The sequence below is a fragment of the Bipolaris sorokiniana genome (genome assembly GCF_000338995.1).
Source record: "Bipolaris sorokiniana ND90Pr unplaced genomic scaffold COCSAscaffold_3, whole genome shotgun sequence".
Taxonomy (NCBI): domain Eukaryota; kingdom Fungi; phylum Ascomycota; class Dothideomycetes; order Pleosporales; family Pleosporaceae; genus Bipolaris; species Bipolaris sorokiniana.
In genome coordinates this window covers 511,584-537,610 of record NW_006911897.1, presented here as the reverse complement: position 1 = coordinate 537,610, position 26,027 = coordinate 511,584, and the positions used below count along the sequence as shown (strand labels likewise).

General features: G+C 46.2%; 8 protein-coding genes across 8 annotated transcripts; 4 read left to right on the top strand and 4 right to left on the bottom strand.

The window, feature by feature from the left end:
• The first annotated feature begins 420 nt into the window (after positions 1-420).
• COCSADRAFT_284482 (uncharacterized protein) lies at positions 421-1,780 on the top strand. The gene is made up of 2 exons (XM_007698618.1): positions 421-1,186; positions 1,272-1,780. Exons 1-2 carry the CDS (start codon positions 509-511, stop codon positions 1,572-1,574), a joined length of 981 nt encoding a protein of 326 aa, XP_007696808.1. The 5' UTR covers positions 421-508; the 3' UTR covers positions 1,575-1,780.
• Positions 1,781-1,809: 29 nt separating this feature from the next.
• Positions 1,810-3,622, bottom strand: COCSADRAFT_33940 (uncharacterized protein). Its single transcript, XM_007698311.1, has 10 exons — positions 3,372-3,622; positions 3,266-3,309; positions 3,116-3,201; positions 2,986-3,028; positions 2,863-2,929; positions 2,772-2,799; positions 2,706-2,718; positions 2,627-2,657; positions 2,389-2,567; positions 1,810-2,331 (listed from the first exon to the last, which is right to left on the bottom strand). The coding sequence occupies exons 1-10, from the start codon at positions 3,399-3,401 to the stop codon at positions 1,860-1,862; spliced, it is 993 nt and encodes a 330-aa protein (XP_007696501.1). The 5' UTR covers positions 3,402-3,622; the 3' UTR covers positions 1,810-1,859.
• Positions 3,623-4,029: 407 nt separating this feature from the next.
• On the top strand, positions 4,030-6,258 carry COCSADRAFT_33939 (uncharacterized protein). The gene is made up of 6 exons (XM_007698310.1): positions 4,030-4,471; positions 4,547-5,056; positions 5,163-5,600; positions 5,656-5,810; positions 5,875-5,949; positions 6,025-6,258. Exons 1-6 carry the CDS (start codon positions 4,205-4,207, stop codon positions 6,110-6,112), a joined length of 1,533 nt encoding a protein of 510 aa, XP_007696500.1. The 5' UTR covers positions 4,030-4,204; the 3' UTR covers positions 6,113-6,258.
• Positions 6,259-6,412: 154 nt separating this feature from the next.
• Positions 6,413-7,300, bottom strand: COCSADRAFT_48051 (glycosyltransferase family 8 protein; the record flags this gene model as incomplete). The annotated part of the gene is made up of 1 exon (XM_007698473.2): positions 6,413-7,300. A coding segment is annotated over one exon (888 nt), but the record flags the coding sequence as incomplete, so codon positions are not given.
• A 6,355-nt stretch (positions 7,301-13,655) lies between these two features.
• Positions 13,656-14,857, bottom strand: COCSADRAFT_351726 (uncharacterized protein). Its single transcript, XM_007698617.1, has one exon. It carries the CDS (start codon positions 14,843-14,845, stop codon positions 13,865-13,867), a length of 981 nt encoding a protein of 326 aa, XP_007696807.1. The 5' UTR covers positions 14,846-14,857; the 3' UTR covers positions 13,656-13,864.
• A 296-nt stretch (positions 14,858-15,153) lies between these two features.
• On the top strand, positions 15,154-17,560 carry COCSADRAFT_284390 (uncharacterized protein). Its single transcript, XM_007698616.1, has 2 exons — positions 15,154-15,327; positions 15,425-17,560. The coding sequence occupies exon 2, from the start codon at positions 15,471-15,473 to the stop codon at positions 17,385-17,387; it is 1,917 nt and encodes a 638-aa protein (XP_007696806.1). The 5' UTR covers positions 15,154-15,327; positions 15,425-15,470; the 3' UTR covers positions 17,388-17,560.
• A 25-nt stretch (positions 17,561-17,585) lies between these two features.
• COCSADRAFT_81878 (uncharacterized protein) lies at positions 17,586-18,466 on the bottom strand (the record flags this gene model as incomplete). Its single annotated transcript, XM_007698615.1, has 2 exons — positions 17,586-17,921; positions 17,975-18,466. 2 exons carry the CDS (start codon positions 18,464-18,466, stop codon positions 17,586-17,588), a joined length of 828 nt encoding a protein of 275 aa, XP_007696805.1.
• Positions 18,467-25,782: 7,316 nt separating this feature from the next.
• Positions 25,783-25,944, top strand: COCSADRAFT_47030 (uncharacterized protein; the record flags this gene model as incomplete). Its single annotated transcript, XM_007698471.1, has 1 exon — positions 25,783-25,944. A coding segment is annotated over one exon (162 nt), but the record flags the coding sequence as incomplete, so codon positions are not given.
• Between the last annotated feature and the right edge of the window lie 83 nt (positions 25,945-26,027).

Here is a 26,027-nt window from a genome sequence, read left to right as displayed (position 1 = left end):
GCAATCGTTGTTATCGCCGTCATCGCTGCACCATCAAAAATAGAGAAGAAAAGCGCCAGCCAAAAGAGTGATGAGCATGTGTGGTTGCGGGCGGAGTGTATTGACGGGGGAGGGTGGGGTGGGTAGAAGGGGTGTTGTCGGAGTGCAGCAGAGCAAGAGAGCCGGGCGTTCCCTCCTGGTCTGCCTGCAGTCCGCTCTGGTTCGCATCACGTGCGCATCCAGTAGTATGTAGTGTGGCGTCAGGTCATGGCACGCTAAGCCGCATTTCGCCGGCGTTAGGACAAAGTTATTCCCATGCAGTCATATGGACCGGCGCGACTAGGAATTTGTAGGAACCATGTATTACTGGACCGTTTCTCATCTTTTGGCAACTTTGCCCTCGCTCTTGTTCTCTTCCCCAAGTCCGATCTAGTCATACTCTTACATAAGTATACCGACATACTAAATATAAGCCCCGATCGTTCGATCACGAAACCTTGTTACGATATCCCCCCACACCCCCGCCATCATGGACGCCGACACGACCAAACCACATTCCGCTGTGCCGACACACATGGTGAATGGAGGGTCGCCGCTCAGACTCACGACCGAGGCTCGCGACAAGAAGGAACGGGAAAATCTCTTCAATGCCATTGAGACGTCCAACCGGGGTCGGCAAGTGGTAGATTTCGACGGGCCGACTGGTTATTTCCCCGCAAAGGCTTTTGCAGTAAGCAACAATGGTGGCAGTGCGAATAGCGGACTTGAGATGAGCAACGGCCACATGGAGCACGAATCCGAGAGCGAGGACGCCGTCGTCCAAACGCCGCTTGCGACGAGCCGCGCCCACAGCCCATATACCCAACATCCGACGATTGATTTTGACGGGCTTAGCTGGCCTAGCAAGGGCACACGGCATCGGAAGGAGGCGACAGACGAAGAGAAGGCCGAGAATCTGAAGAAGCTGTCGGGCGCTGTACGGACAATGCTCGAGTGTCTGGGCGAGGATCCTGATCGCGAGGGCCTGCTGGACACACCCGAGAGGTACGCAAAGGCGCTGCTCTTCTTCACCAAAGGTTACGAGGAGAACCTGCGGGATATTGTCAATGGAGCCGTCTTTCATGAAGACCACGACGAACTGGTGATTGTACGAGACATTGAGATATTTTCGCTGTGCGAGCACCACTTGGTGCCCTTTACCGGAAAAGTGAGTACACATGTTGCTTTGCCCTGACTTGAAATCATTTGGCTAGATGGAGGAACATGTTGACTGACTGTACTGCCGGCATTAGATGCACATTGGTTACATCCCCAACCGTCGCGTTATCGGCTTGTCGAAGCTGGCACGTATTGCCGAAATGTTTGCCCGCCGGTTCCAAGTGCAAGAGCGGCTGACGAAGCAAGTTGCGCTGGCTCTTTCCGAGATGCTGCAGCCACAGGGGGTTGCGGTGGTGGTGGAGTCAAGCCATCTTTGCATGGTGATGCGCGGGGTTCAGAAGACGGGTGCTACAACGACTACAAGCTGTATGCTTGGTTGCATGCGTTCGCGGGAAAAGACTCGCCAGGAGTTTCTCAACCTTATCAACAGGAGATAAAAGCGTGGGGCGTTAGTGTTTGGGATCCGGCGTTCTGCAGGGGGTGGGGAGTTCATCACTCTGGCTGGGCGGGCATATTGCGTTGCATGACACAGACGCATAAGCCTTTCAACAGGTTGTGTTTCGTTTTACTTTTTCCCTTGTTCTTTCTTGGTCTTTCTTGTTCATTTTCTTCCACATGCCTGCCACACACTCACGGCAACGTATCGTCAGATAGACAAAATCTTGAATTCATGTCGGATATCGCACGCTATGAGACGGACAGTTACATTAAAAACAGACGCATCATGGTGAAGGGGCTGAAGGCTTTGGCGGCTTTTGGCCATAGACCAATGACACTTCTTGATAGGCGTGGATGCGTCGATCACGCAAAGCCTGGCGCATCAGAGCCAAGTAGACTTGGACTTCTTCAATGGTCCATTTCATAATGGTGGTGAGTAGATAGAGGCTCCACCCTTCTATGCCTTGCTCCCAGTTGATGCGGTTGTAAAGGCCAAGCTCCTTGAAGCGCTTGTCAGCAGGCCAGCCACCAATGGGCAGTTTCCAGCGGTGTTCAACGACGTTGATGAATCCGGCAGCCTCGATACCAGCCTTGGCCTCGTCGGCGGTGCGCAACGATTTTCCAAACTTGTCACCGAGTTCAACCGAAATCTTGCCCCACTTGTCAAAGATGGAGCCAGGTTCTACGGTGCCGTCGTCGGATTTGGGAACAACGGACATTTCGAGTTGTTCAAACCAACCGCCGGGCTGGAGGTGGCTGGGGGGATGGAATTAGCAGCGCAGAGAAAGGTGGGAACGAGCCAAGGCGACATACTCGAGTGCTTCCTGGTATAACTTGGGCCAATCAGCGACACAGCCAAAGAGGGATCGTGCGTGAATGAGATCAAAACTCTCTTTGCGGAATAGCCAAGGCTCAGTGAAGTCATCGACCTCGAAGCGAAGGTTGGGGGGTATCATGGAGGGTTGTGTGGGGCTGAGGTCGGTTCCTAGCACCTATGTCATGGAATTAGAGCACAGTCTGGGGTGAATGTTTGTTGATATTGCACACGGACCTCGCACGAGGGGAATCTATCGGCAAAATCGCTGTGGATTGTGTTAGTTTGAGGGGCAGAGGGTGGGCGAGAGACTGACATTGCCCATATTCCTGTCAAGTTAGTCTGAGGCAACCGGTCAGGTGGATTGTTGGTGGTTGCATACCAGTGCCAGTGCCCAAGTCCAATACACGCTAGAAGAAGGGATCGAAGAGTCAATATGGGTGTCCAAGCATGGCAGCCATGGTGGGACGTACCATTGGGTCTTTAGTCAACGGGGCCATGTGCAGCTCGCCATCGAGGAGGAGGAGACATATGTGATGGCTATGGCGGTACAGTCAACATGATGGTACATGGTCACGGGCGGGTGCAGTGCATACACAATGTCAAGCTGCTCGGCCTGTGTCTCATCATTGGGGCCCCCTGTCAAGCAGTCAATAGGCAAAGTACTTGGGTAAAGCAGAGGAGTGGGACCAGTAGGGTAGAACAGGACAGGGCAGGTGAACGCACAATATGAGCCTTCCTTGTAGGCATGATAGCGGCGGCCGTTGCGGTACTTGTAGTTGATAACAGCCGACTTAAGCGATGTTGTTTCGCTGTGAGGGGTGTGGTTAGAGACGGCTATTCCTTGACGGATGACGGATGATTGTGTAGACTTACGAAGCCGAGTCATCACCAAAGGCCGAATCTGTCTCATCCGAGTCCTAGGCGAGGGTCAATCTCAGAAGCGGGACAGGCACGGGCACAGACGCAGCTGGCGGCTTACAAGGGCGATTTGGGCACCAATATCAGCCATGGGCGGCAGGAAGCAAGGTAACGTTGAATGGGGTATTGTAGGGGATAATGCAGGTAGTGAAGGCCGGCGTGCAGTAAGTATGTGTGTGTGTGGGTGGGTGGGTTTGTGGGAGGGAGGGGAATGGAGTGAGTGCTATGGCCCAAACCTCGCCTCGCCTCGCCTCTGGCCCTCTCTGATCAGGCAGGTGCAACCCAGCCCACCAGCCAGTCAGTCCACAGTCAGTCCACACACACACAGTCAGTGAGTCCACACACACACACAAAGCCAAGCCACAGGCAGACCAGCAGGTAATCGTTCACACGGCTCGGCACGTTTACATCCGCAAGTGGGCCTTGGCGTGCTCACATGTACTCAACGCATCCATACATCCATACCCTATCTACGTATATTACATACCGCATACTCCACTCCACCCCACCAAAGTCTCGACTCCCCCTCCCCCTGCACACACGCCAGTAATATCACACAGTACAGTTAGATACCACCACTCATATCGCCCGCCATGTAACTGACATGCTTATTCCTGACACTGGACTAGTACCGCCCCGCTCCCCGTTCGCGATGCGGCTCCCAAATCGTTTTCTCGCCTATCGCTCCCATGTGCACAGTGCTCTGTCCACACCAGACGGCTGATGGCTCTGGTTGGTCATTGTCGCACGTAATCTACTCGACCTCCTGCCCAGACGTCATGGAGCCTGCGACGCAATCAGGAAAGGTAGACGCCCAAAATGCACTGACAATGTTGTACAACTAACTGGTTGCCCTTCTTTCTTCCTTCTTCCCGCAGCACCATACCAACGCCAATGTCCCTACTCTCCCACGCACCCGACTCGGCGGTACTACTCTCCGCCGCCCTGGCCGCCCTGGCCGCCCTGGCCGCCTATGTCGTGGCCGTTCTGACGTACAACATCTACCTGCACCCACTCGCCAGCTTCCCCGGTCCGCCTCTAGCTGGCGCCACCGTCTACTGGAAGGCCTACATTGAATGCATCGCAAACCGATCCTTTTGCCACTACCTAGTCGACCTGCATGCTCGCTACGGCGACATCGTTCGTGTCGGCCCCAATGAGGCAAGCAAGCATTCATTACTTGCATCTACACCTACGCCCACACCCCGTGCCGCAATGCTGACAAGCTTCGAATAGCTCCACTTTGCCAACCCCCAAGCCTACCACGACATTTACAACAACAAGAACCGCTGGGACAAGGAGGCCCGTCTCTACAAGAGCTTTAATGAGGACAGGTCCAGCTTTGGCTTCCTCACCTATGCCGAGGCCAAGGACCGCAAGCACGTCCTGAACCCTTCCTTCTCTCAAGCAGCCATTCGCAGTGCAGAAGGCCTATGTGTCGACAAGATCAAAGCTCTATGTGCCGCCTTTGAGCGCCAAGCTAAAGCTTCTAAGCCCACTGACCTCTTCTACGCCTTCCGCTGCATGAGCGTCGATGTTATCACCACCCTGTGCTTTGGCAATCCCATCCATGCTGTCGACGCTCCAGACTTCAACGCTCCCATTGTCGTAGCCCTCGACGCGTCAACTCCCGTTTCCCTTTACTTCAAGTATTCTGATCTCTTCAAAAACTTCATTTTGAAATGTCCTCCGAAGCTCTCCAGGATTCTCAGCCCCTTGACGGCGGGTTTGATTGACCTCAATCAGGTGTGCCTCTTTGCCTTCCTTTACGTGATTATAATACCCAAACCAAAACAAAATGAAAAAGATAAAATAAAAGAATAACTAATTTCCGCTGCTAACAACCTCGTAGCTACTCATGCAACAGATCAACGACCTAACCAATGACCCTGAAAAACTCAAACTCCTTCCGCACAATATGACCGTCTTTCACCGTCTGATGGATCCCGAAGCCCATCGTGACAAAAAGGTTCCCTCTGCTGACAGCTTGTATGAGGAGACGCAGGCGCTCATGTTTGGAGGGGCAGATACGACCGGAAATACTCTCATGGTTGGCTCTTTCCATTTGCTAAAGGACCCCACTAAATTTCAAAAACTCAAGACGGAACTCCTGGAACATTGGCCTTCACTGCAGAATGGCGAACCTACGCTAAAAGAGTTGGAAGACTTGCCATACCTGAATGCTGTCATCAAGGAATCGCTGAGACTCTCGTCCGGCGTTACTGCTGGCCTACTGCGCGTGGTACCTGCAACCGGCGCAACCATAACAGGAAAGGTCGTGCCACCAGGCGTACGTACATTCTCAAATCTAGCTTACGACAAACTATCTGCTGATTGTGTAACAGACTATCGTGTCATGTGGTAGCACCTTTGTCCATTACAATGCAGACATATTCCCCGAACCAGACAAGTTCGTTCCTGAACGCTGGCTCGAGACACCCGAGCTGGATAACTGGCTGGTTGCTTTCTCGCGTGGTCCGCGAATGTGCTTGGGTATCAAGTAAGTTTGATCCAAATCGTAAATTTGTTATCATGATCGTAGGGCCAAAACTAATATGCTCTAGCCTCGCATGGGCCGAACTGCGCCTAGCATTCGCCCACGTCTTTCGCAAGTTCGTCATGACTGTCCCAAAGCAACTGTATGTCTCCCGCCGTTCACCCAGTCATTCCATTTTTACTTGGCCATCTTCATGTCATATACTGACCATACACAGGCCAGAAACGCTCTTATGGCGGGATGTCTTTTTGCCGTATTACTATAGCGAACACTTACAGGTCAATATGCGGCCTGTAGACGCGTAGGCCGCTCGTAAGCTGGGTGCCCAAGCATACATTTCTGCACGGCAAGTAGTAGAGCAAGGAAGTAAATAGGTACAAGACTAGATAGAGAAACAATCTCAGGCACCGGAAGCTCTATGCTCTAATATTAATACATTATACACAAGCGAGTTGGTGGTACTTGTGGTGGTGATGTGCTGGATCAGAAATGACACCAGACTGCGCTAATCGTACATTGCATACCAAAAGACACCAGAACCGTGAAAGTGTTGAAAGCGCTGCTACAAGGGCGTGGTTGGAGTGACTACGAAAACAATTATCCTCCTATTCCCCTTCCTCATGCGCTTTGTCCCACGCGTGATACCATCCTTTCATCTCCCATCTTCTTGACAACATCCACTGCTTTGTCTTCTCATTCGCGTAGAGGTATGGATGCTCCCACCACTTTTCATGCACACTGTACAGACCCTTTTCAACATCCTGGTCATTCGGACAGCGGATGTTCCACGTGTAGGCCAGTTCGCGCCAGGGCATGGGGCCGTCCCATTGATGCGCATAGTTGATGAGGTTTTGCTCGGGATATTTTGGGTCAAATGAATAAGGTGTATTCATAAGCGACTTGTAGTACTCAAAGGCAGTGAGTGAAGGTGCCAGTATGACGAAGCCCGCGTTCATCTGTCCTGACTTCTTCAGGCCCGTACCATAGGTTAGAGGAAACGAATGGGTCGAGTCCCACGCTTCGGAATTGGAAGCGACAAGGTAGGTTGAGGGCAACGTCGTGTTTGTCGTCGTGTTTGAGGGTTTGGTAGCAAGCAGATGAACGGCCGGATCGTCAAACACTAGATCCAGCGTCTTCAACAGCATCGAGTCGGCGTCAAGCATGAGGATTCTGTCGTATTGCACCAGTTCCCACGCACGCATTTTAGTCACGACGTCGTCCCAGCGATGCACTGAGGGCTTCAGCCATCCGCCATTTGGTGTATGGAGAAAGTTGACCGCGTGCACAATTGCGCCATCTCTTTTGAGCCGGCCCCGTCTCGACTGCGACACATTGGGTGTAACCATGACAATCACATCATGCTTTGTTCGCGTGCTCGGATTGTGCACTAGCTGCCACATAAGGATCCGGGCGGTGATAAAGTAATTGTCCCTTTCTAGATCGTCGCTTGCATTCAGGGTTTGCGTCATGAAGATCAAGTATGCATACTTCTTCACGTCCTCGCTTAATTCTTCTATTGCTAACTTGTACGGCGCTGGCGTTGGTATAGGCGGTGTAGGCTCTGCCGGTTTTTCTTGTGCGGTTGTCTCCTCTACAGTTATTTCCTCCGGTGTTGCATCCAATGGCTTTCCTTTCCACGGTTGTCCATCAAGCGGCTTCTCTTCGGCGGGCGATGATGTGGGAACAGCTGGTTTCTCCACAGCAGGCGATGGTGCTAGATCAACCGATTCCTCTTCAGCAGACGAACCATCCAGGATTAGTGGTGTGTCTAGGAAAAACAATTTTTCTTCAGCAGACTTGGAGTCCTTGTTTCCTACAATATCTTGTAAGGGTATCTTATCCAACCTCCGATGTAAAATCTCACTCTGCGTACCGAGGAACACAAATATTGAAACAAGAGGAAAAGAAAACAGCGTAATTCGAAGCCAACGTTGATTGATGGGATGGCTGTTCCAGGACTTCATGGTAGCGTAAGAGCCTAGAGTGGCGGCACTTCGAGTCGAAGGTAATGAAGAGCATTGCCTTTTGACTACATATTCTCATATGCCTCAACATAATCACCCTCAACACTTTCCACGAGCGCCAATTCATCCCATCTTATTGGCCAAAAGCGTAACCACTCATCAACATGCATACATGTAAGCAGTCTTCCCGTCCCATGCTCTGCTTCAGTGCTCACTCCGAGACTAAGCCACTAACACCAAGCTTGGCACTGCCTATCACCTAGGATTACCATGGAAGAGTCCTTGCTAGAATATTCTTGCTTTCTGCAATTTTCGGAATATTCCATAGTCCACCATCATGGCGCTAACGATTCCACCATGGGTTGTGGATTGTCATCTCACGACAATGCCACGTCTGAATGTGATCCCGCGTTGTCGATAACGTTCCCGTAAATGCTGTTGCATGTCCCAAAGAGTTGAATATGGACGCATCACAGGCGTGAATATCTGCAATATGAAATGTTATCTTCGATTACGGTTTAAAAACAGCCAAGTTGAGGATAAGGTCTGGGCGTGTGGACCTTTACAATACAGATATAAGCCCTAAAACAGTCTTGAGGTTGTATCAAATTCCGAAGATGGAACTACCATTACCCGATAAGTTCCGATGACTCGTCACCCCTGTCGTCATCAAGTTTGGTAGCTGAAGTATATTTCACACATCTGACTAAGACTCGATGATCGATAATCGATGATGAAGGTCGTGTGCGACCATCAAAACCCCATTTGTCACGCTAAAGCACGACTGGAAATCTAGTTACAGATCTCGTGATAGCTTGGGATGGAAGGTTGGTCGCTTGGAATTGCTTTCTATTACCTACCAGTGTCTTCGTTATGACTGCGCTCTCGCTTCGTGCATTCTCGCCGATCCTTTGCTAGCATCAGTATCGGCTTCTAGCACGGATGCACTATCATGTACGGTAGACTAACGCTCTCAACTCACGCCGACCACCCGGCCAGCTTCTTCTTCTTGTACTTACATCTCCTCATCTATATGGAATTCCTCGGCATCCCTGGAGCCGCCTCCTTCACATCTAGAAGCTGTTATTGCGGCATAACTGATCCTGTTATTGATTTCGTTAGTACAGCGAAGGTTGATCCCGCCGCCTTGTAACTTATCGCCTTCCATTGCCTCTCGAAGGCCTGATATTTCCTGGCATGCAATAATTTATGCTACTAATACTTAAAATAGGACTAGGTAGAACCCATCGTTGAGGTATTGTGCTTCAAGATTAAATTTATAGGCGAGTTCGTCCAGCTTTCTAGTAGCGACCTACGCATCGTACTCTAGATAACTCTCAACTATTTTTAGGCGGTAAGAAGTAGTATTGAAAGCGGACTTAGGGATTTGAGACATTGTAATTAAGTTCTGGCTTCGTTTTTTGGGACCGGTTTATTGAAATTAGGGTTAAGAGTGGCAAAGCTCGGGGTTGACTAGAGAGAGGTAAGTCACAATCTGACCTTCCTTGGCATAGTCTCTAGTTAGTAAACACGAAAGCAAGCTATCTATTTTTTCTCTCTTAGTTTCGCGGTTGACACTGGATGGTTGAGACCACTCAAGTAATCCAGTAGCTATTAGACTGCCGAAACCCCAATTAGCCTACATCCCATTGGATGCGACGATTCCCGATTTGGTGCTTCTCAGGTATGAACTAAACATCCAATACCCATGGGACGCGTGGACTGAATATTGGAAAGCTTTGTGTTCTAATTTTATGTTTAGACTACTGAGGCAGCGATTAGAGTCTTAAGTATCTGCAAAGCTCTGCACTTTGGTTACGTCTCTTTGAAAAATATAAGAAGGTTGGAGTTTCAACTGGACTGTTTTCCTAGATTTGTCTCGAGTAAAAAGGTAGTACATGTATAAAATCGATGAAAAGGACTCCTTATCAGTTCTGTGCAGATTCGTTGTGGTGTCTTCTACAATTTATGACTTAGTAGTGCTTAGCAAAATCCCCTAACACCGTCGAATCTGGTACCGGGAACGTTCGGATATAGGCCTGTACAGTTACTTGGATGAATGCGAAATTTATATGCATTTGCATTTTGGTGCGTGTACAAGGGAGACTCATGTACATGCTGCTCCCCGCCTCCGCCTACCCTACGTAGTCGATAAGCTCGCCACTCACGGAGCTGGCCATCCACACAACCCACACGATTTCTCGGCACCCATGCAATAGAAATGAACACCCATGAGGAAGTTTGACAATTCGCTGTCCGCGGTTCCGATGCTGGCGTTCTCTCTTCACAGCAAGCTGCCGCGAGGGCGTACAGAATCCCTCGGATCGTGCTTACCACCCGAATACAAGGCACACTAACCCGTTGATTTAGTCACAAGTACTAGCCCAGATTATCTCTAGAGCATGGGAGCTTCCTTGTTGCAGCTTTAGCTGCATATTACGGTCGGTCCCCAGAGGGGTTTCGTAGACGAAGAAATGCGATCTGATTGGCTCTAACAATCTCTGTGCTTTTATTGGCTGTGCTAAGATACCAGAAATCTCCGTATTTGGGCACTTAGGGCTGGGTTATGCGACGAATACGAGAATCTCTACCAAACTAGCTAGAGAACCAGCTAGAAAAGCAACTAGAAAACGAGTCAAAAAAGTCAGCTCTACGCAGCAGCCGCTGGACGCAAAGAGCGCACCGTCCCTCATACATATAAGATGGGTAACTCTAAAGGCCCGGCTGGCAGTACCGAAGGAGCGATGTAATTTGAGCAGTGGATAGGTACTGTAGCACAGAGGTTAAGCTGCACCTCCCCTAAGTACTCTCAGCTAGGCTGTCAAAGTCACAATTTTCATATATATGTACATCGGTAAAGATGTATTGCTATCAATTTAGATACTTCATAAGATTTTAAAGAGTTATGAAAATGTTGTTGCTGAGATACAAAAGTGTTTTTTTGCGATTTTTGATAGGGTCTTGGGTGCGCAACTTAAGTACCAACAAGACACGATAGCTTGTAGGAGATGTTGTGGAAACAATTTGGGAGCAAAAAAACTTTTAAGACCACTGACCAGCGATAGAATGGGTTTTCAAACACAAGACTGAAACTCTATATGGAAAGACAATTTTTCGGAAGACAATAACAACCCCCATTAATCTTAGCACACTGCTTACCATTGCAGCAGTAATAGCCACGACATGGCGAACTACAAAGGTAGCACACTAATGAACCTTAGATATTTCTTTGAAAGGAGAGATGCTTCAACGCGTATCAGATACACGTACCAGCTTTCTCACTAGCATTCAACGGCCCTTTAGATGCAATACGCTGCTCGGGAAAACCTTCGATAGTATCTATCAATCTTCAGTGTCATCCCTTGCTTGCAGGAGAGTGAGTAGCTATTACTTGTGAGCGAGGTTCCAGAAGCTACATCGACTGGTCCTTCGAGTGAATGGGCGATATAGAACACAAAGCAAAGAGCGATAAGCTTGGTATTCATCGTAGTGCAACGGTTATAAGCCAGAGATAGTTAAGGTGTTGGAATGATAACTTGATGATGCTACGTTAGTAGGCAGCTTGAGCGCCTTTATGTATTCAACGCCTTTGCAGAATAGCGAGCTAATTACCAAACAGGAAATTTAGTACATACTCTTACTGTAGCATTTAGATCGCATAGAGAACTTTGAAGACGACCAGTCGCAACTGAATGTGCCCAAGCTTTCGTCGTGTGTTTTTTTAGAGTCTTCCCTAGGTTCCAATATTGTGATGGATCAAAGTCTTGTACTCTGTATTGGTGTTATGCGAAGCTAAATTGACTTTCATTTACCATAGCTGAATCCGAGTTATACGAGGTTTGATTAAGTGACTTCTACACAAAGGATGACCAACGAAGTGAGAGTACGCCTGTCGTCGAGCCTGCTTGATTCTTGCTTACATCACTCTTCAAGCTAGCAGAATCTGTTGTTGAAATTATAATGGCGACCCTGTTCAAAACCCCGCACAACCCGACAATTCACGCCACCAGAAATGGCATGCGACCGATGAATTCTATTATTAAACTCAGGTGCCGTATTCTTATCTGCCTTGTTCCTGCGACAGTAGGAGCCATTGGCCCAGCAAATGTCCAAACCTACAACTTCAATTAATAGGCTTGGCAGCTAGGCTGTGCCTCGCGGCCTAGGCTCATGCATAAGCTGAGCATTCTCGTCAACGTAGAACAGAAGATGCCCACCAACGATGCTTAACAAAGGGCGGTTAATTCAATGTTGCCAATAAGCGACGTGTGTGAGTATTGAAAGACTGAAGATCGGTTCATGCGAGTACTGTACTTCTGACGTAGCGATGAAGCTAGTCTGTTTTGACATAGTGTTTCTTGGACTTGCCGGAGCGTGCATGTGAGGTGGGGCAGTGAATGGCTAGTTGCGATGTTAAGCCACAGTTGCCTTGTGCTAAGAGATCTGTGGGGAAGTGCATCTGCTGACGCTCAATGCATGCAGCTACTTCGTGCGGAGGTAGTACCATTTACGCAGACCGTAGCTGAACATTTTCAAAGATGGTACACTTGAGCAGTGATATGATGGCAAACTAGTCATTCAAGCTAAAGTTACCGGTAAATCTTAGCTGTGCAGTTCTGCATGCAGCACGCAGCTAGTAATGTTCTTTCTCTCGGTACGTAAGCGGCTAGAGTAAAGTGCTGCAGTGAACCAACGAGCAGAAGCATCGGCCAACGACTACTGTAGGCTAGCCGAGCTAGAAGACGACGTATCTGCCGTACGTCGTGGCGTGTGCTACCTCTCGGCCTTGCGGCTGCATCAGGGACAAGCGTGGATGCTGGGTTGATTGGTTACGCACGGTGCTTACGACGAAGAAGCTTTATCAACAGCGCATACAGTGGAGACGGCGAGCAGTCCAACACTACCTTGAACAGATGGATCGTTTCCCAGAGCTACTCTGCCTTGATGTTCATCTCACAGACGGCCAGCCACATCGCAGCCAGAGCTACTCTTCGTACGCTGGCGTAACAATGTGCTGTAAAACTGCAGTCTCTACGTCATAGACGGCCAAGTCGCGTTTATCACTCGCTACCACAAGGCACAGTCACAGTAGCACAGACCCAAGGTAGCCGCGCGGTTCCTGACCGAGGCAATAGACCAGTCAGTGATGCTATACCTACGGCCCCTACACGCGATACTACTTAGTGGTAGCCAAAGCAAGGTGGCTGAGTACTGCGTCAGCGAGCGACTACTGATTATTTCTGGGCTAGCGGCAGTGAGCCCTAGGACACCAATCACTTCACACGTACCATGACAGCAGAGTACCGTCACCTAGAAGAGTGCTTCACTGCAGGCTACAACGAGGGATAGGCGGAAAATCTGGATCTGTTGCTGCTGTTAGCAGTGGAGGAAACTGCAGCTCAGACGAGGACGAGGATGAAGAAGATCCGGTAGAGCTGCATAATGGCCACTCTACAGTGACCAGAGTAGTAGCGCACGCAGCGCAGGCGGGTATTGTTTAGAGCCCAAGTCCGCGATCAATTGACGTGCGAACACTCAGCTCAGCATAGCACGTGTTCCTTGGGATCTCTCCTAAGCCGGGCAGTCTGCCGGCAGCAGAGGCAGTAGAGGTAGTAGTCGTGAGGAGGAGGGGAGCGCTCCACACATGCCAAACTTGCGCTGCCACTTCAGATACGAGCCCCGCCTACGAACTCTGGCTACCGTTGCGCGACGCAATGCGACTTGCGAAGTATACACCCAATAGTAGTTTTGGTTTGTACGAAACCTCTGTAAATGAAGAAGAGGCCCCTTCGTACGCAATTCTCTTGCATACGTGGTGGGATGGGCATGAGGTGATATTCGACGACTTATCGACTGTCAACCGAAAAGACAAGGCTGACTACAGCAAGATTATGTTCTATGCACGACAAGCTCAGCGCGACGGTCTGGATTATTGCTAGGTAAACACCTGCTACATCGACAAGTCTACTCTATGCACGTAACTAGGACCACTCTAGCCTAAGAGGTACCCAATAGATCCCCAAGAGTTATCCTCCAGTTTAGAGCACCGTGAAAATTATATTCTACGTAATATAACTTTCAGACGTTATGTCTTTAATAAGGGTTCCAATAGTCTTTTGTTGTAACAGTAACCTCTTTCCGCTTAGGAGTTGTTATCATCTTACTATTCAATCTACTTTGCGATAGATTTATATCTGGAAGATAATGTAGATAGTCAAAATTGTCCGCAACAAAGTCCACAGATTTGATGCATTCTATATGATTCCATGATTTTAGTATGGGCTGAGCGCTATACGGTAATGTCATACGCATACGCGAATCGAACCAGCGAGGACTGTATAGGAAACCCAAGATAATGCGTGGATGAGAACTGTGATTTTCTCGTCCAGCATGCCAGCATCGTAAATCCCTAATGATTAGAGAGCCTTTGGGAACGGCCAGCTGGACTGGGGGTGAAATCTCTGCGCGTCGATTGAAAGTTTCTTGCTTAATCCAGCCTGTAGTGGGAGAGCTATGGTCGGCTTTGGAATAACCATTGTGTGTGCCAAGCCAGAACTCTGTTGCCCCGTTATGCCAATCAACATCGTGCAGATAGATGTTAACTTCTAGAAAAACAGGAAAGTCATGATGATCGCAGTAATAATCGCTATGGACCGCTTGCCGGCCTTGAAATTTGGGTAGGGCAATGTTGGACGTGGCAAGTGAGAGATGGGGCGTAGGTCCGATAATGTTTTCCATTATGTCAACACCAAGTCGATTGGCCCATATATCTTCATAAAGATACTCAGGAAAAGATGGAACCGGCTGCGATATGTTTCCAGTGTTCTGTCCCTGATTCCAGCGGAAGGTTGAGGATTGTAAGCGGCCGTGGAAGTCTTTCAGCATCTTCTCGAGCAGGTGCTCTGCAGATTGGAGATCGAAGGCATTCTCTAGAATGACGAACCCGAGTTTGTGAAATTCTTCAATACTCTTTCGTAAGTTGTCTTGACTAAGGCGCGCTGCCTTGCGTTCTCGTTCGCAGACCCGAATTCGATTAATTTCGAGCTTAGATCCCCGCTTGAATTGGTGGCACATGCTTCGCCATAATGGAGAAAGCATAGCGGCCAACAGCACACTTTATACCACAAGCTTGAAAATCAACTTCCATACAATAGACGAGTGAGAAAATAGGGTTAAGCGGTAGAACTAGTTTTGTTTTTACACAACTGGTTTTGATGTGGCCAAGGCTCTGGCTACGCGCAAGGTGGCTCAGCTGGAGCCACGCGATGGCAATCACAACCAAGCTAGTGACTAGCGCTTGCCATTGCGCCATCCCCTCCCTGTGGGGAGGCTAGGTCTAGGCAGCAAGACTGCGTTATTTGCACGGCTACTGCTTTGAACATCGCAGAAGATTCCGAGGTATCTGCCTAGCACATCTTCGTCTAGATACAGTCTGCCTCGCGCTTTACACTCTATCATCCTAGGTTGCTACAGCGTCGATTATATCCCTATCTTGCATGGGGAGCCAGGATATTCCGCACCCACCGCAGTGTATTGGAACAGCTCAGGATCGAAAGGTAAGTACCGGGATATCCTGTTGATAGGCTTTAAAGCAGCACATAGACAAACCCTTTGTCGAACCTTCACAATTGGCTGACATTCGTGAATGCATAGATTCGTTCGAACGTATACACAATCGAAAAATTTATATTTTCCCACTATGAGAGACAAATCCTGGGATACTCCTTATATTCATGGCAAAGAACTGGAGGTTGAAGATACTCTAGGTGTCTATGATATGGAATCCAAATTTACAGTGTTTCTTAGTGGCCAGAGACTGGATTTCTCTCCTGAAAGGTTTCTGCATAGTGCATGGACTCAGGGCTTTGGTACACCGTGTATCATATGTGAAGAGGATTTCGACCTTGCTATCGAACCTCCTGTGAGGCTTCTTTGTCTGGGTCATGATGTTAGCGTCACGGACCCTCTCCGACAAAGCCTGCCACCTCTCCATATTCAAAACTATCACCTGAGATGCTTGAAAGAAAGAAGTATCAAATACGTTCCGGTTTCCCATCCATGGCATCCATCGATAGCAGAGGCCTATGCAAATCGCACTTTCAACATGAAAGCAGCACAGACTTGCTACGAAGCTCCACTCCGTACGCTCATGGCTATACGTCGTCGCTTTGGACCTGACCATCTTCTATGGCATGATTACATCAGCATACCACAATGGGAAGACAACTTTCGAGGCACTATCATCTTGCCACAGATATTCAAGATATTTGAGGCTAGCAGCAGCTGCGTCCTCCACCTCGGGCAAATGCCTCCAAATGAAATTGTGAATACGCCTACATTTGAGACTGTTAGTCAACGCAGCGACGGTTTGCAACAATTCTTCGCTGCACATTTATTCAGCAGATTATGGCCAATCGTAGAATTCGATCGAGCTGGAGAGGCGTATATCATGAGTGAAAAATATAGCATTCTGGAGCCAAAGTTTACAGTCTTCGTCAAGAATATCTTGGACGCTGTTAGAGAGGCAGAAAATCTTACTTTATCGCGGGGTGTTGATCTGGTGCAATGGATCTACGGTCTACCCCTCTTCATTCGAGAACGGCAAAAGAATAAATGCTTAGGCTACGTTTTCGACATGATCGCAAATTTGGGCTGCCGCTCATTCCGCGACAAATTTATCGGCGCTTCTGAATTACTCAGGGTCCCTGATTATTCTAAGGAGCTTCCAGCAGACGCCGAAGACGCGTGTCTCTGGCTTGCAGAGAGACAGATTCAAAATAATGACATTAGCCCATTGTTGCTCAGACCGTCTGGGGAGTCTCCACATGCAAAGGCTAGGTGGCTCAATGGCCACCAATCGATCGTACCAAACATGTGGAGCTGGGGTGTCCAAACAAAGCCTGCAAAGACTATACCTCAGTTACTAGATCATTGTGTATATCTAGATGTGCAATATGCTGGAGACGTAACCCATATTTTCACATGGCTCCGGGTTGGGAATCAATCGTTAAATGCTACAATGAACGAATTAAACGAATTGCTTGAATCGACAAACGAATCCACTGAAAGGCTTATCAACCGTATAGAGGCTGTGGACCCATATGCTCTCATTTGCTGTGGCCATATCAGCCAAAGGATAAAGGCTCCTGAAATTCGTTTCCGCATCTCTAAATCCAGTCCAATTCTAAAGATGCTTCATCACCTTATTGATCTGTCCTCGAAGGAAGGTAGTGAAATGCATTTCGAAGACTCGTCAACACTATACGATGATGTTATGTCTCTACTCGCTCTTTCTTCTTCTATGCCACTACCTGAATTAGAGCATTTCGAGAATTTCGATCTTTCCAAACTGCGACAACAACTATGCGACTTTTCCGAACAGCATCTGGTGTCTATCAGTTGCCCACGCTGTCTTCACCAGAATCTAGTTCGTGCACAGCTGTGGCAACAGCCAACAACGGACACACGGCTTTACATTATTCCAGAGTTAGGGTATGAGTATACCTCCAACAGCGGAGTTGGGTTCTTCCTAATGAAAGGCCAAGTCATTGGGAGAACTCGTTTCTATACTTCACACTGCAGCTGCGATCAAAATGTCACTGTAAAGATTGCTTGAGTTTATCGTTTGGCTTTCACAGGATAGAATTATAGTACATTATAGCAGTATCAGTAATCTAACCTACTTTATCTCTATGAGAAGTGAGATAACATAGAAAAGTTAAATATGTAACTAGTTAGAATGCATTTAGCAAGATCTGCAAATTTAGCCGGGACCCATCAACCATGGCACTGTGTCCATTGTTAGTGTAATACTCTACAATAGATCCAAATACTCACTTATTGATCCACTTTTTCCCATGTCCCACGAATCTATCACTGCTAGATCTTCATCTTCGATACACAGCTTCTCCGCCTTCAAGTTAGAAACTAGATGTTGAGGATCCTCTGCCTTTACAATAGGAAGAAAACCCTTGCGAACGCTATAGCAGATCAAAATTGCGGCAGCCGATACGTTGTACTTCTTTGCCAGTGCTTTCAGCCCTTCATCGCTTTCTTGAGAATTTCTGGAAATTGCGAGATATGCTTGAAGTGGAATCTTTTCTTTCTGGCAATGATTGACCAATTCTCGCTGTTGACACCATGGATGTAGCTTATTGGCAGGGTATTAGTCTTTAAAAATCGTGATAACGCGGATATGATTACCTCTATTTGGTTGACAACTGGCAATATTCTGGCGTACTGCTTCAGTTCACGTAGATGCGCGATGTTGAAATTGCTGACTCCGATATTTCTCACTTTCCCCAGCTCCACCAACGTCTCCAGCCCTTGCCATGTCACTCGACGTCGATATGCAGCTTCCGGGTCAACGGTGTCATCACCCGGATGATGTATCAGCATCGCATCCACATAACCTATTTTCAGCCTTGTCAGAGAGCCTTCGACTGCGTCTTTGACTTCATTAAGGCTGCCTGGATTTTGCTTGAAGCCTGTAGAGACTTTGGTCATGACGTGGATTTGTTTACGTGGTACTGAGTGCTCTCGGATTGCTTGGCCGACGGCTTCTTCATTTCGATATGCTTGGGCGGTATCAATACTGCGGTATCCAGCTGTCAATCCACGCTGAATGTACTCGATGCACCGAGTACCATTAACATTAGCCGTTCCAAGCGTAGTACGAGAAAAATCGAGTAACATCGCCAAGTTCCACAATCATGGAATGCAAATCGACAGAACGAAACTGAGTTGTCAAGAAAGCAGATGATTCAAATGAGTGAGGAGAGCCAGCAAAGATCAGGCAACGACAATTATTGGGGCACGGGTATAGCTGATACCCCGCGCTAAAGCGAATGTGGCGGCATTTCTCCAACCGAGGACTTGTAGAATAATGAACACATCATCAATTCAACGCTATTGGGAACCTTGATTGATTTCTGGATCTGGAAGGGAAACAGCACACATCCTGGAAACCCTGAGAATCAATCAGGGTCAGGAGATACAATAGTATGTACAAATCTTTCCGTTTGATGCAACAAGTTGCAATCCCGCCTAGCGACAGTATGCTTGCCTCCGACGCTGTCCATTGAAATACTTGATATTCCTCCATTTCACAGTTTTCAGTACGCCTACCCTAATAGTCTTGTTTGTCGCTCTAGGAAGAGTATTTTTGGTCGGTCGCTGTCAAATGTCACGTGTTTATCTGCCATATCAATCTTTAAGTCTATTGGTCCGCATTTCAACAATGCTTCACCAGATAAGGGATCCACGTTGTGTTCATACCATAAATGCAGGCCGTATGCTTTTTGCAATGTCTGAACCATGAGAATCTCAATGCAGCACCAAGAGCTATCATAATATTGCGTATCAATGATACTTATCATTGCGTTGCATTGAGCAAGGTTCATTGGAAGCGCAGCAACAGCAGGTGCTGGTTGATCTTGGTTGACACAAGCGAAGTCCTGGCAAAGATGTTAGTATATTTCTTGCAAGTCATCAGATTTATATTCGCTTACGATCCAGATGCACATGTTGGTTCGATCAACTTCCGGATGCAGCTTCAGAAAATTCTCAGTGGCATCAAGCATGCGTCTGTATTGTATACAATTTTCATCGCCTGGAGAGAACTCGGCAGCAGACTCCTGGCTTTGATTGGTAATCCACCTATACGAAAAGAACAGGACGAATTGATTAATTTGACTGGTTTGATACCGGGAAAGGTTGCATGTGTATCCGTCATTTGAACGAGGAAGCCGGTTGATCCGAACAAAGTCAGTGTACGCTATGAATTTAAGTTTATCAAAAGTCTCTTTGATCCTTTTTTCATTGACCAAAGATAGCGCGTACGTCTGGCGGAGCTTTTGTAGCGTCAGGTCTTTCTGCTCTGGTTTTTCCTTTCCCTAGAGAAGTTCTGGTCGCAGCTTATCCTGAAAGATATCTCTATATCCTTTCCGAAGATTTGCTTCATAGAAGAGTTGTGTCATTCAATTGTGGACATCGTAATTTTCTACTCGTAACTGATTTCTCAGCCCACATTCGATGATCTTAGTCGTCTCATCATCGCCGTTGTAGACTGCAGATTCCAAAGCTGAATAACCCTGCTCGTCCCGAAGTTCTAGATCTGCACCAGCATCAATCGTGTCCATTATATATTTCCGGTTTTCTTCAGAAATCTCATTGCACAATGCAACAACTTGAAGACAACCAGAAGTCGGATTGAAGTATGTCAGGGCCACTTGCTTGTGGCCGGCAAAAAGCAAGGTTCGGCCCAGAATTGTTATGGGCGGAGAGGCCTTCGAACGAGTTTGCATTAGCCTATAGTACAGAAGAAGAAAGATAAGAAGAGTTAAGCTGTCGTACGACACCTCTCTCTTTATACCTTGCTTCTCTACTCTTCGTACGAGTAAGTTCTAACTAAGCGGTGTGATATAGGCACGTGATGTGGGTACGTGATACAATCACGTGCTTTCACTCCACGGGCGCAGCCCATTACAAGAATGACTTTGGCAAACCTCACTTTTGTGGCATCCTTTTGTAGAATTTTCCTTAGTATCGGCGCATAGTTAAGTTTTTAGGTAAAAGCTTAGTTTAGAAGGGCTCTAGTACTATATAGAAGTGGTGTTTTCGATATCTAAAAGGGGAATAGAAGCGGAGAATACTAATAGAGGTATATACTAGCCAGAGCTTATAGTAGATAGTATAGGGAGCTATATAGGTAGATAAACTCGGCTAGAGGCGACGTGATTCTCTCGTGATTATAGAAAGAGATCCTAATATTTCTGTCAGAACATGGGCATATTTTGGGTGGTGGATAGGATCCGGATTCTGTAATTAGTCAGAGTGCACGATCCACCGCGATCATACTCAGGGGATCAGCGTGGATCAGATTAGACAGAACGACAACTCAGATCAGATCAATCAATCTAATCAATAATTCATCCATTATTCGCCTATCTCTGATAACTCATCACAATCTGACAATTTCTTGCGGTAGCTATAGCGGCTAAAATTATATCTAAACCCTTAAATAACGTCTTCGATCTTACTAGCAGTGTCACGGCGCTAGCTAATATAGCAGCAGACCGGCCATTTCCAGGTGCAAGAGGCTGGAAATCCCCGGGCGGCTGCTAGGGCTGCTGCACCAGCTAGGTGGCTGGCGCACGGCTGTCCTAATTGGTCGCGGACAGAATCCGGGTGCGGGCCCGAGCACCTGGATTCTGCAAAACCGCAGCATCGCAGCCGAGATAGCTCTCTGAGCTACGTCCTATCTTCTACTCATACTACCTGTAGTGAGAGCCTGTTGATTAGCTGTAGCAATAGAACCTGTACACGTGCCTGTCCTTCCTGCCCGTGTGTTACAAGTAACAAGAAGGATTCTCTCCTTGACAAATGACGAGATGGCTGAAGGCCTATGGACGTCCACGTCAGAAGGTAATGATCATCGCGGGGCTAGGTCACGTGATGTGCCATCCCGCCAAGGGCAACCATCCCAGGGATGGCAGGGAAGTAAGGGATGGCAGGACCAAAGGCAACGGATATAAGAATGGGTTGGATTTCATTATTACATTCGTTGTGGTCAACTTAAATTGTACTTTCTTACTAGTATCTTTACTTAACAAGATTGTCACAAGTTAGTCTATCAAATAGATTAGTCTTGTCAAACCCTCCTTAAGCACGCCAACTCCACTGCATCGCCAGACAAGCCTCACGGAACACTAACGTAATACTCACCTGCCTTAGTGCGGACCAGGATAGAGAAGTATAGACCCTTACCCCGTGTAACACTATACGTAGAGGACTATCTATTAAATATTAAGAATAGAGAAATAAAGAACGAGACGCGCGCCTTATTCACTAGTTAGGCCAAATTTAAGAAAAAGATAGGATATATCTTTAGGGAAGTAGATGCTTAGAACTAGATAGAGAAAGCGATAACTCGCCTAAAGTAGACTAGTTTAGTATTAGCGTATACAGCCGAGTTTAAGCAGCTATAAGTATAAATTAACTAGAACAACGCAGCACTTTAAACGGTATTCAAAGCAGGTCTAAAGGAAAATATTAAAAACAGACTTATATATTATAATAAGCTAATAACGCTTCACGCGCTAATTAAGTTAGTAATATATATTAATAATAGGCTATAGGAAAGAAACTAATAAAAGAAATAATTTTAACCTACGATAGCTAACATAAGAAAGCAGCGTAGCTAGTTTAATAAAGATAGCGACACTATTATAACTAGTAAGGTATAAGATAAGTCTAAAGATAAGAATAAGAAATACTAAAGATAGTATAATAACAGACTCTCCCTAGAAGAACGTAAGAAGTATTATAATAATAAAGTATATCTCTAATATAGAAAGACAAAACACTTCCGCAGAGACTACCTAGAAAACGAAGTTAGATAAGAAGCGGTTAAGATTAGGATAATTCAGATACTAACACTATACCTAACTAAGAAGCTAGATAAAACTCTTAGTGACTTAGACCTATACAAAGAAGTAAGATAAGCTACTAACAAGGCGTTTAAGCTAGTACAAGAGGTAATAGAACTCTAAGACTTTAAGTAGGACACACTACTACTAACAAATTAGCAGATTAAAGAGGCTAAAGTATTACGCCGCCTAAGAAATTAATAGTACTAAATCTACAGACTAACTACGCACTAAGCTAATAATTATAACTGCAACGGAAGAGTTATAATCTTAGAACCCTAAGTAGATAAGATTACCTATAGAGCTGCCTAGGAACAACCTAGGTTTAAGAAACCTAATAATAAGAAGATATCTCAGATGTTTAAAGAACAGATAGAGCAATATAAGCGCCTATATTAGGTCGACTACCTCACCTCACCAACTTCGAGTTTTTCAGAATAGGTGTAATTTTAGCGAAATATATACAAATCCATCCCAAGAAATCTATTACAACTAGTGCCAACTCGTGCAGCCCACGCGCTATAGAGCTAGAAGCTGGTAAAGTAGCTAATCTAATCACGTCTCACTCACGAAAACAAAAACACACAGACCATCTAGCTACTTACTAAGAAAAGAGCTTAGTAATAAAATGCCGCCAGACAGTGATACTATTGTAGTAAATACTCAAGAAAACAGACAGGAGAGCCTAGGGCCAGAGGCCCAAACTAATAGAGAAATGGAGATAGAGTCTACTCCAGCTACACCTACTCAAAACCAACAAACACCTAGCGTGTTTAAAATACCAATACTACCACCAAACAAACGATACGCCAACTTCTCACTAGAGAATACCTATAGAGGTAGAAATCTATACCAGAATACCTCTAGCCTAAAACCAATCGCCAAGAACTCTAAACAGGCAATCTATTAGGCTAGAGATCTAATCCTTCAAGCCTCCACAATAGAAGAATCCCACGTAGCCCAAAACAAGCTACTAGAGCTACTAGACGTCTTTAGAGACTATACTGAAACTAGTAGAGTAGCTAACTAAATTACGGAAAAGCTATCTGCCAAACTAGCTAACCACTTAGCTACGCTGGCAAATGCCTCCCAGCAGGCAATAAAGACGCTTAAACAAGCTACTACTATAGCTTCTAATAAGGCACAACTAATAGCTATATAAGTAGCTTAAAAACCAGCCTAAACCTCCTACGCTATAATTGCAGCAAACAACTTAAATTAGGCCTAGACAACAGTCCAACCAAAGAAGAAGCTAGCGCAACTAGCTAAAAAACTAGTATCTTACTACTAGACGCTAGTAACACTAGAAGAGGGCCAAATAACCAGCCCTCTACTAGTAAGAAATAAGATTAACCAAGCCTTCTAGAAGGTTGGCATCGCTGGCCCAGTTATCCAACAGGTAGCAACGAGTAAAAGAAACAACCTTATCCTTACGACCACCGAAGGATACTCAGGAGAATTTCTTCTAAAGCAAATCAATACTTGGCAAAACTAGCTGCTAATTAAGAAAGCCCAGCCTCTAGAGTCCTGGACTAAACTCGTGGTACACGGAGTACTAATAACCTTTACTAAAGCTGAAAATCTCCAGCTTCTCCACACAGAAATCCCAACGTATAATAAGAACCAAACTATCGTTGGGAACCCCTACTGGCTATCTAGAAACTGGAAAACCAAATAAACAAGCTCTATTGTTATTGCTTTTAAATCCGAAGAAGAAGCGAAGAAGATTGGTAATAGAATAACAATACTTGGCTAATCGCTCCGGGTTAAGAAATACCGCCAAATCCCACCAACTACTTAGTGCAGTAAGTGCCAAGGGTTCGGACACAACTTTAGCAGGTGTAGAAACCTAGCTAGCTGCCAGTTCTGTGCTGAAAACCACCTAACTACTTAGCACTTCTATAGCATTTGCAAAGTAAAAGGAAAAGCTTGTAACTATACGCTCCTAAAATGCAAAAACTGCAAACAAACCCACTTTGCGAATAGCAAAGACTGCGAGGTCCTTCTAGCTATTAAATAATAATAGAAAACCTTAAAGTACTATAAGTAAACTTAAATAAAAGTATACAGGCTACAGAGTTAACGCTACAACTAGTAATTGAGCTAAAAGTTAATATTATTGTAATCTAAGAACCGTGGATTGTACCCTCTAGCAGCAATAGCTACGAAGCTCCAAGGTCAATAGCCCACTAAAGCTTCTACCAAATCTTTCCAAAAGCAGGTCCAAACCTCCGCCCAAGAGCTCTATTTTATATATCTAGATCTCTAACAGCAGAGGTTAGCCAGCTAGAAGAGATAGCTGATCCCGACGCTATTGCTATCACGATATAAGAAGGACGCTTAAGGTTTAATATCTACAACGTATACAACTAAAAAAACCATAAAAATATAAAAACCTTTCAAAGAATACTTGCAAACACCCGGCTACCAACATCTACTCTTCTACTAATGAACGCCAATGAGCACCACCCTTGGTGGGACCCAGGCAGTAGTAATACTAGCTAAGGCGGCCAATAACTAGTAGATTGGATAGAAGACCAACACCTTAGCCTTATAAACACGCTAGGCACAGCTACTTTCTTTAGACCCTATCTATCTAGAGAAACAACGCTAGATCTATCTATCGCCACACTAGATCTAGAAGACAAAGTTAAAGACTAGCAAACCACGACAGAAACCGGATCTGATCACTACGGGATACTCTTCTCAATCCAGACAACAAAGAACCTAGTTAGTAACCCTACTAGCCAAAAAAGATATAATACGAAAAGGGCAGACTAGGACCTATTTAGAGAAGAGCTAGACAGAGCTATCTAGAGCAACCAAGCTCTCCAAGGCCTAGATCAGATTAACCAACCAAGAAAAGCAGATTTAAGAAACTTACTCCTAAGCCAAGACAACGAGCTTAAGCTGCAGCTAGACGCAATTAGAGAAGCTATTACTCTAGTAATCTAACAAGCTACAGATAAAGCTATTCCACAACTAAAGCTAGGGCCAAAAGCAAAGCCCTAGTAGAGCCAGGAGTTAACTAAGCTACGAAGAAACGTATCTCACTGCCAAAAGATATTCGCGCAACAACCTCAAGCTACCTCTATAAAGGAAGCCTATCTCTTTAAAAGAGACTTCCTTCTAGCACGAAACACCTACCAAACGGCAATTAAGAAAGCTAAAAGAGAGCACTAGAATAACTTTCTAGAAAAAGAAAACCCACAATCTATCTTCAAAGCTATGGACTATACAAAGGAAAAGAGAGTAGAAAGAATCCCTCCTATCCAAGGAGAGACGCTAGAAACCTCGTTTAAAGGAAAGTGCAAAGCCTTTCGAAAAGCACTATTTCCTCCGCCTCCAAGTACAGTACCACCAAGCTTCAATAACTACTAAGAGAAAGAGTAGGAGTGGCCAGCGCTATCAATAACCGAACTAGAATATGCGTGTTCTAATAAAGTAAAAAGTAGCACACTAGGCCCAGACGCTTTATCACATAAGATTATCACAGCTGCCTACCAAGCTCAACCAAACACGTTCTTTAAAGCTTACTCTCTGCTATTCAACTATAGATACCATCCAACGTGCTAGAGAAGAGCTACAGGAGCTATTCTAAAGAAGCCGTCCAAACCCGACTATTCTATCCCAAAGGCCTATAGAGTAATTACTCTTCTAAGCTATCTAGGCAAAGTAATAGAACGGATAATAGCTAAAAGACTCAGCTACCTAGCCGAGACTACAAGCCTTCTACACAACTCACAGATAGGAGGCAGATTAAAGAAATCAGCTATCGACGCAGCTCTCCTACTTATAGATCAAATCCAGCACTAAAAACAATAAGG

What these genes read in the sequence shown, in the direction of transcription:
- COCSADRAFT_284482 (XM_007698618.1), top strand. Translation starts at nt 509, where the DNA reads ATGGACGCCGACACGACCAAACCACATTCCGCTGTGCCGACACACATG. An exon ending in TGGTGCCCTTTACCGGAAAA is followed by an intron (nt 1,187 to 1,271) that starts GTGAGTACACAT and finishes TGCCGGCATTAG; the next exon opens with ATGCACATTGGTTACATCCC.
- COCSADRAFT_33940 (XM_007698311.1), bottom strand. Translation starts at nt 3,401, where the DNA reads ATGGCTGATATTGGTGCCCAAATCGCCCTT. An exon ending in TTTGGTGATGACTCGGCTTC is followed by an intron (nt 3,202 to 3,265) that starts GTAAGTCTACAC and finishes CACCCCTCACAG; the next exon opens with CGAAACAACATCGCTTAAGT. An exon ending in GCCGAGCAGCTTGACATTGT is followed by an intron (nt 2,930 to 2,985) that starts GTATGCACTGCA and finishes GTACCGCCATAG; the next exon opens with CCATCACATATGTCTCCTCC.
- COCSADRAFT_284390 (XM_007698616.1), top strand. Translation starts at nt 15,471, where the DNA reads ATGAGAGACAAATCCTGGGATACTCCTTATATTCATGGCAAAGAACTG.
- COCSADRAFT_33939 (XM_007698310.1), top strand. Translation starts at nt 4,205, where the DNA reads ATGTCCCTACTCTCCCACGCACCCGACTCGGCGGTACTACTCTCCGCC. An exon ending in CGAATGTGCTTGGGTATCAA is followed by an intron (nt 5,811 to 5,874) that starts GTAAGTTTGATC and finishes AATATGCTCTAG; the next exon opens with CCTCGCATGGGCCGAACTGC. An exon ending in ATGACTGTCCCAAAGCAACT is followed by an intron (nt 5,950 to 6,024) that starts GTATGTCTCCCG and finishes GACCATACACAG; the next exon opens with GCCAGAAACGCTCTTATGGC.
- COCSADRAFT_351726 (XM_007698617.1), bottom strand. Translation starts at nt 14,845, where the DNA reads ATGTGCCACCAATTCAAGCGGGGATCTAAGCTCGAAATTAATCGAATT.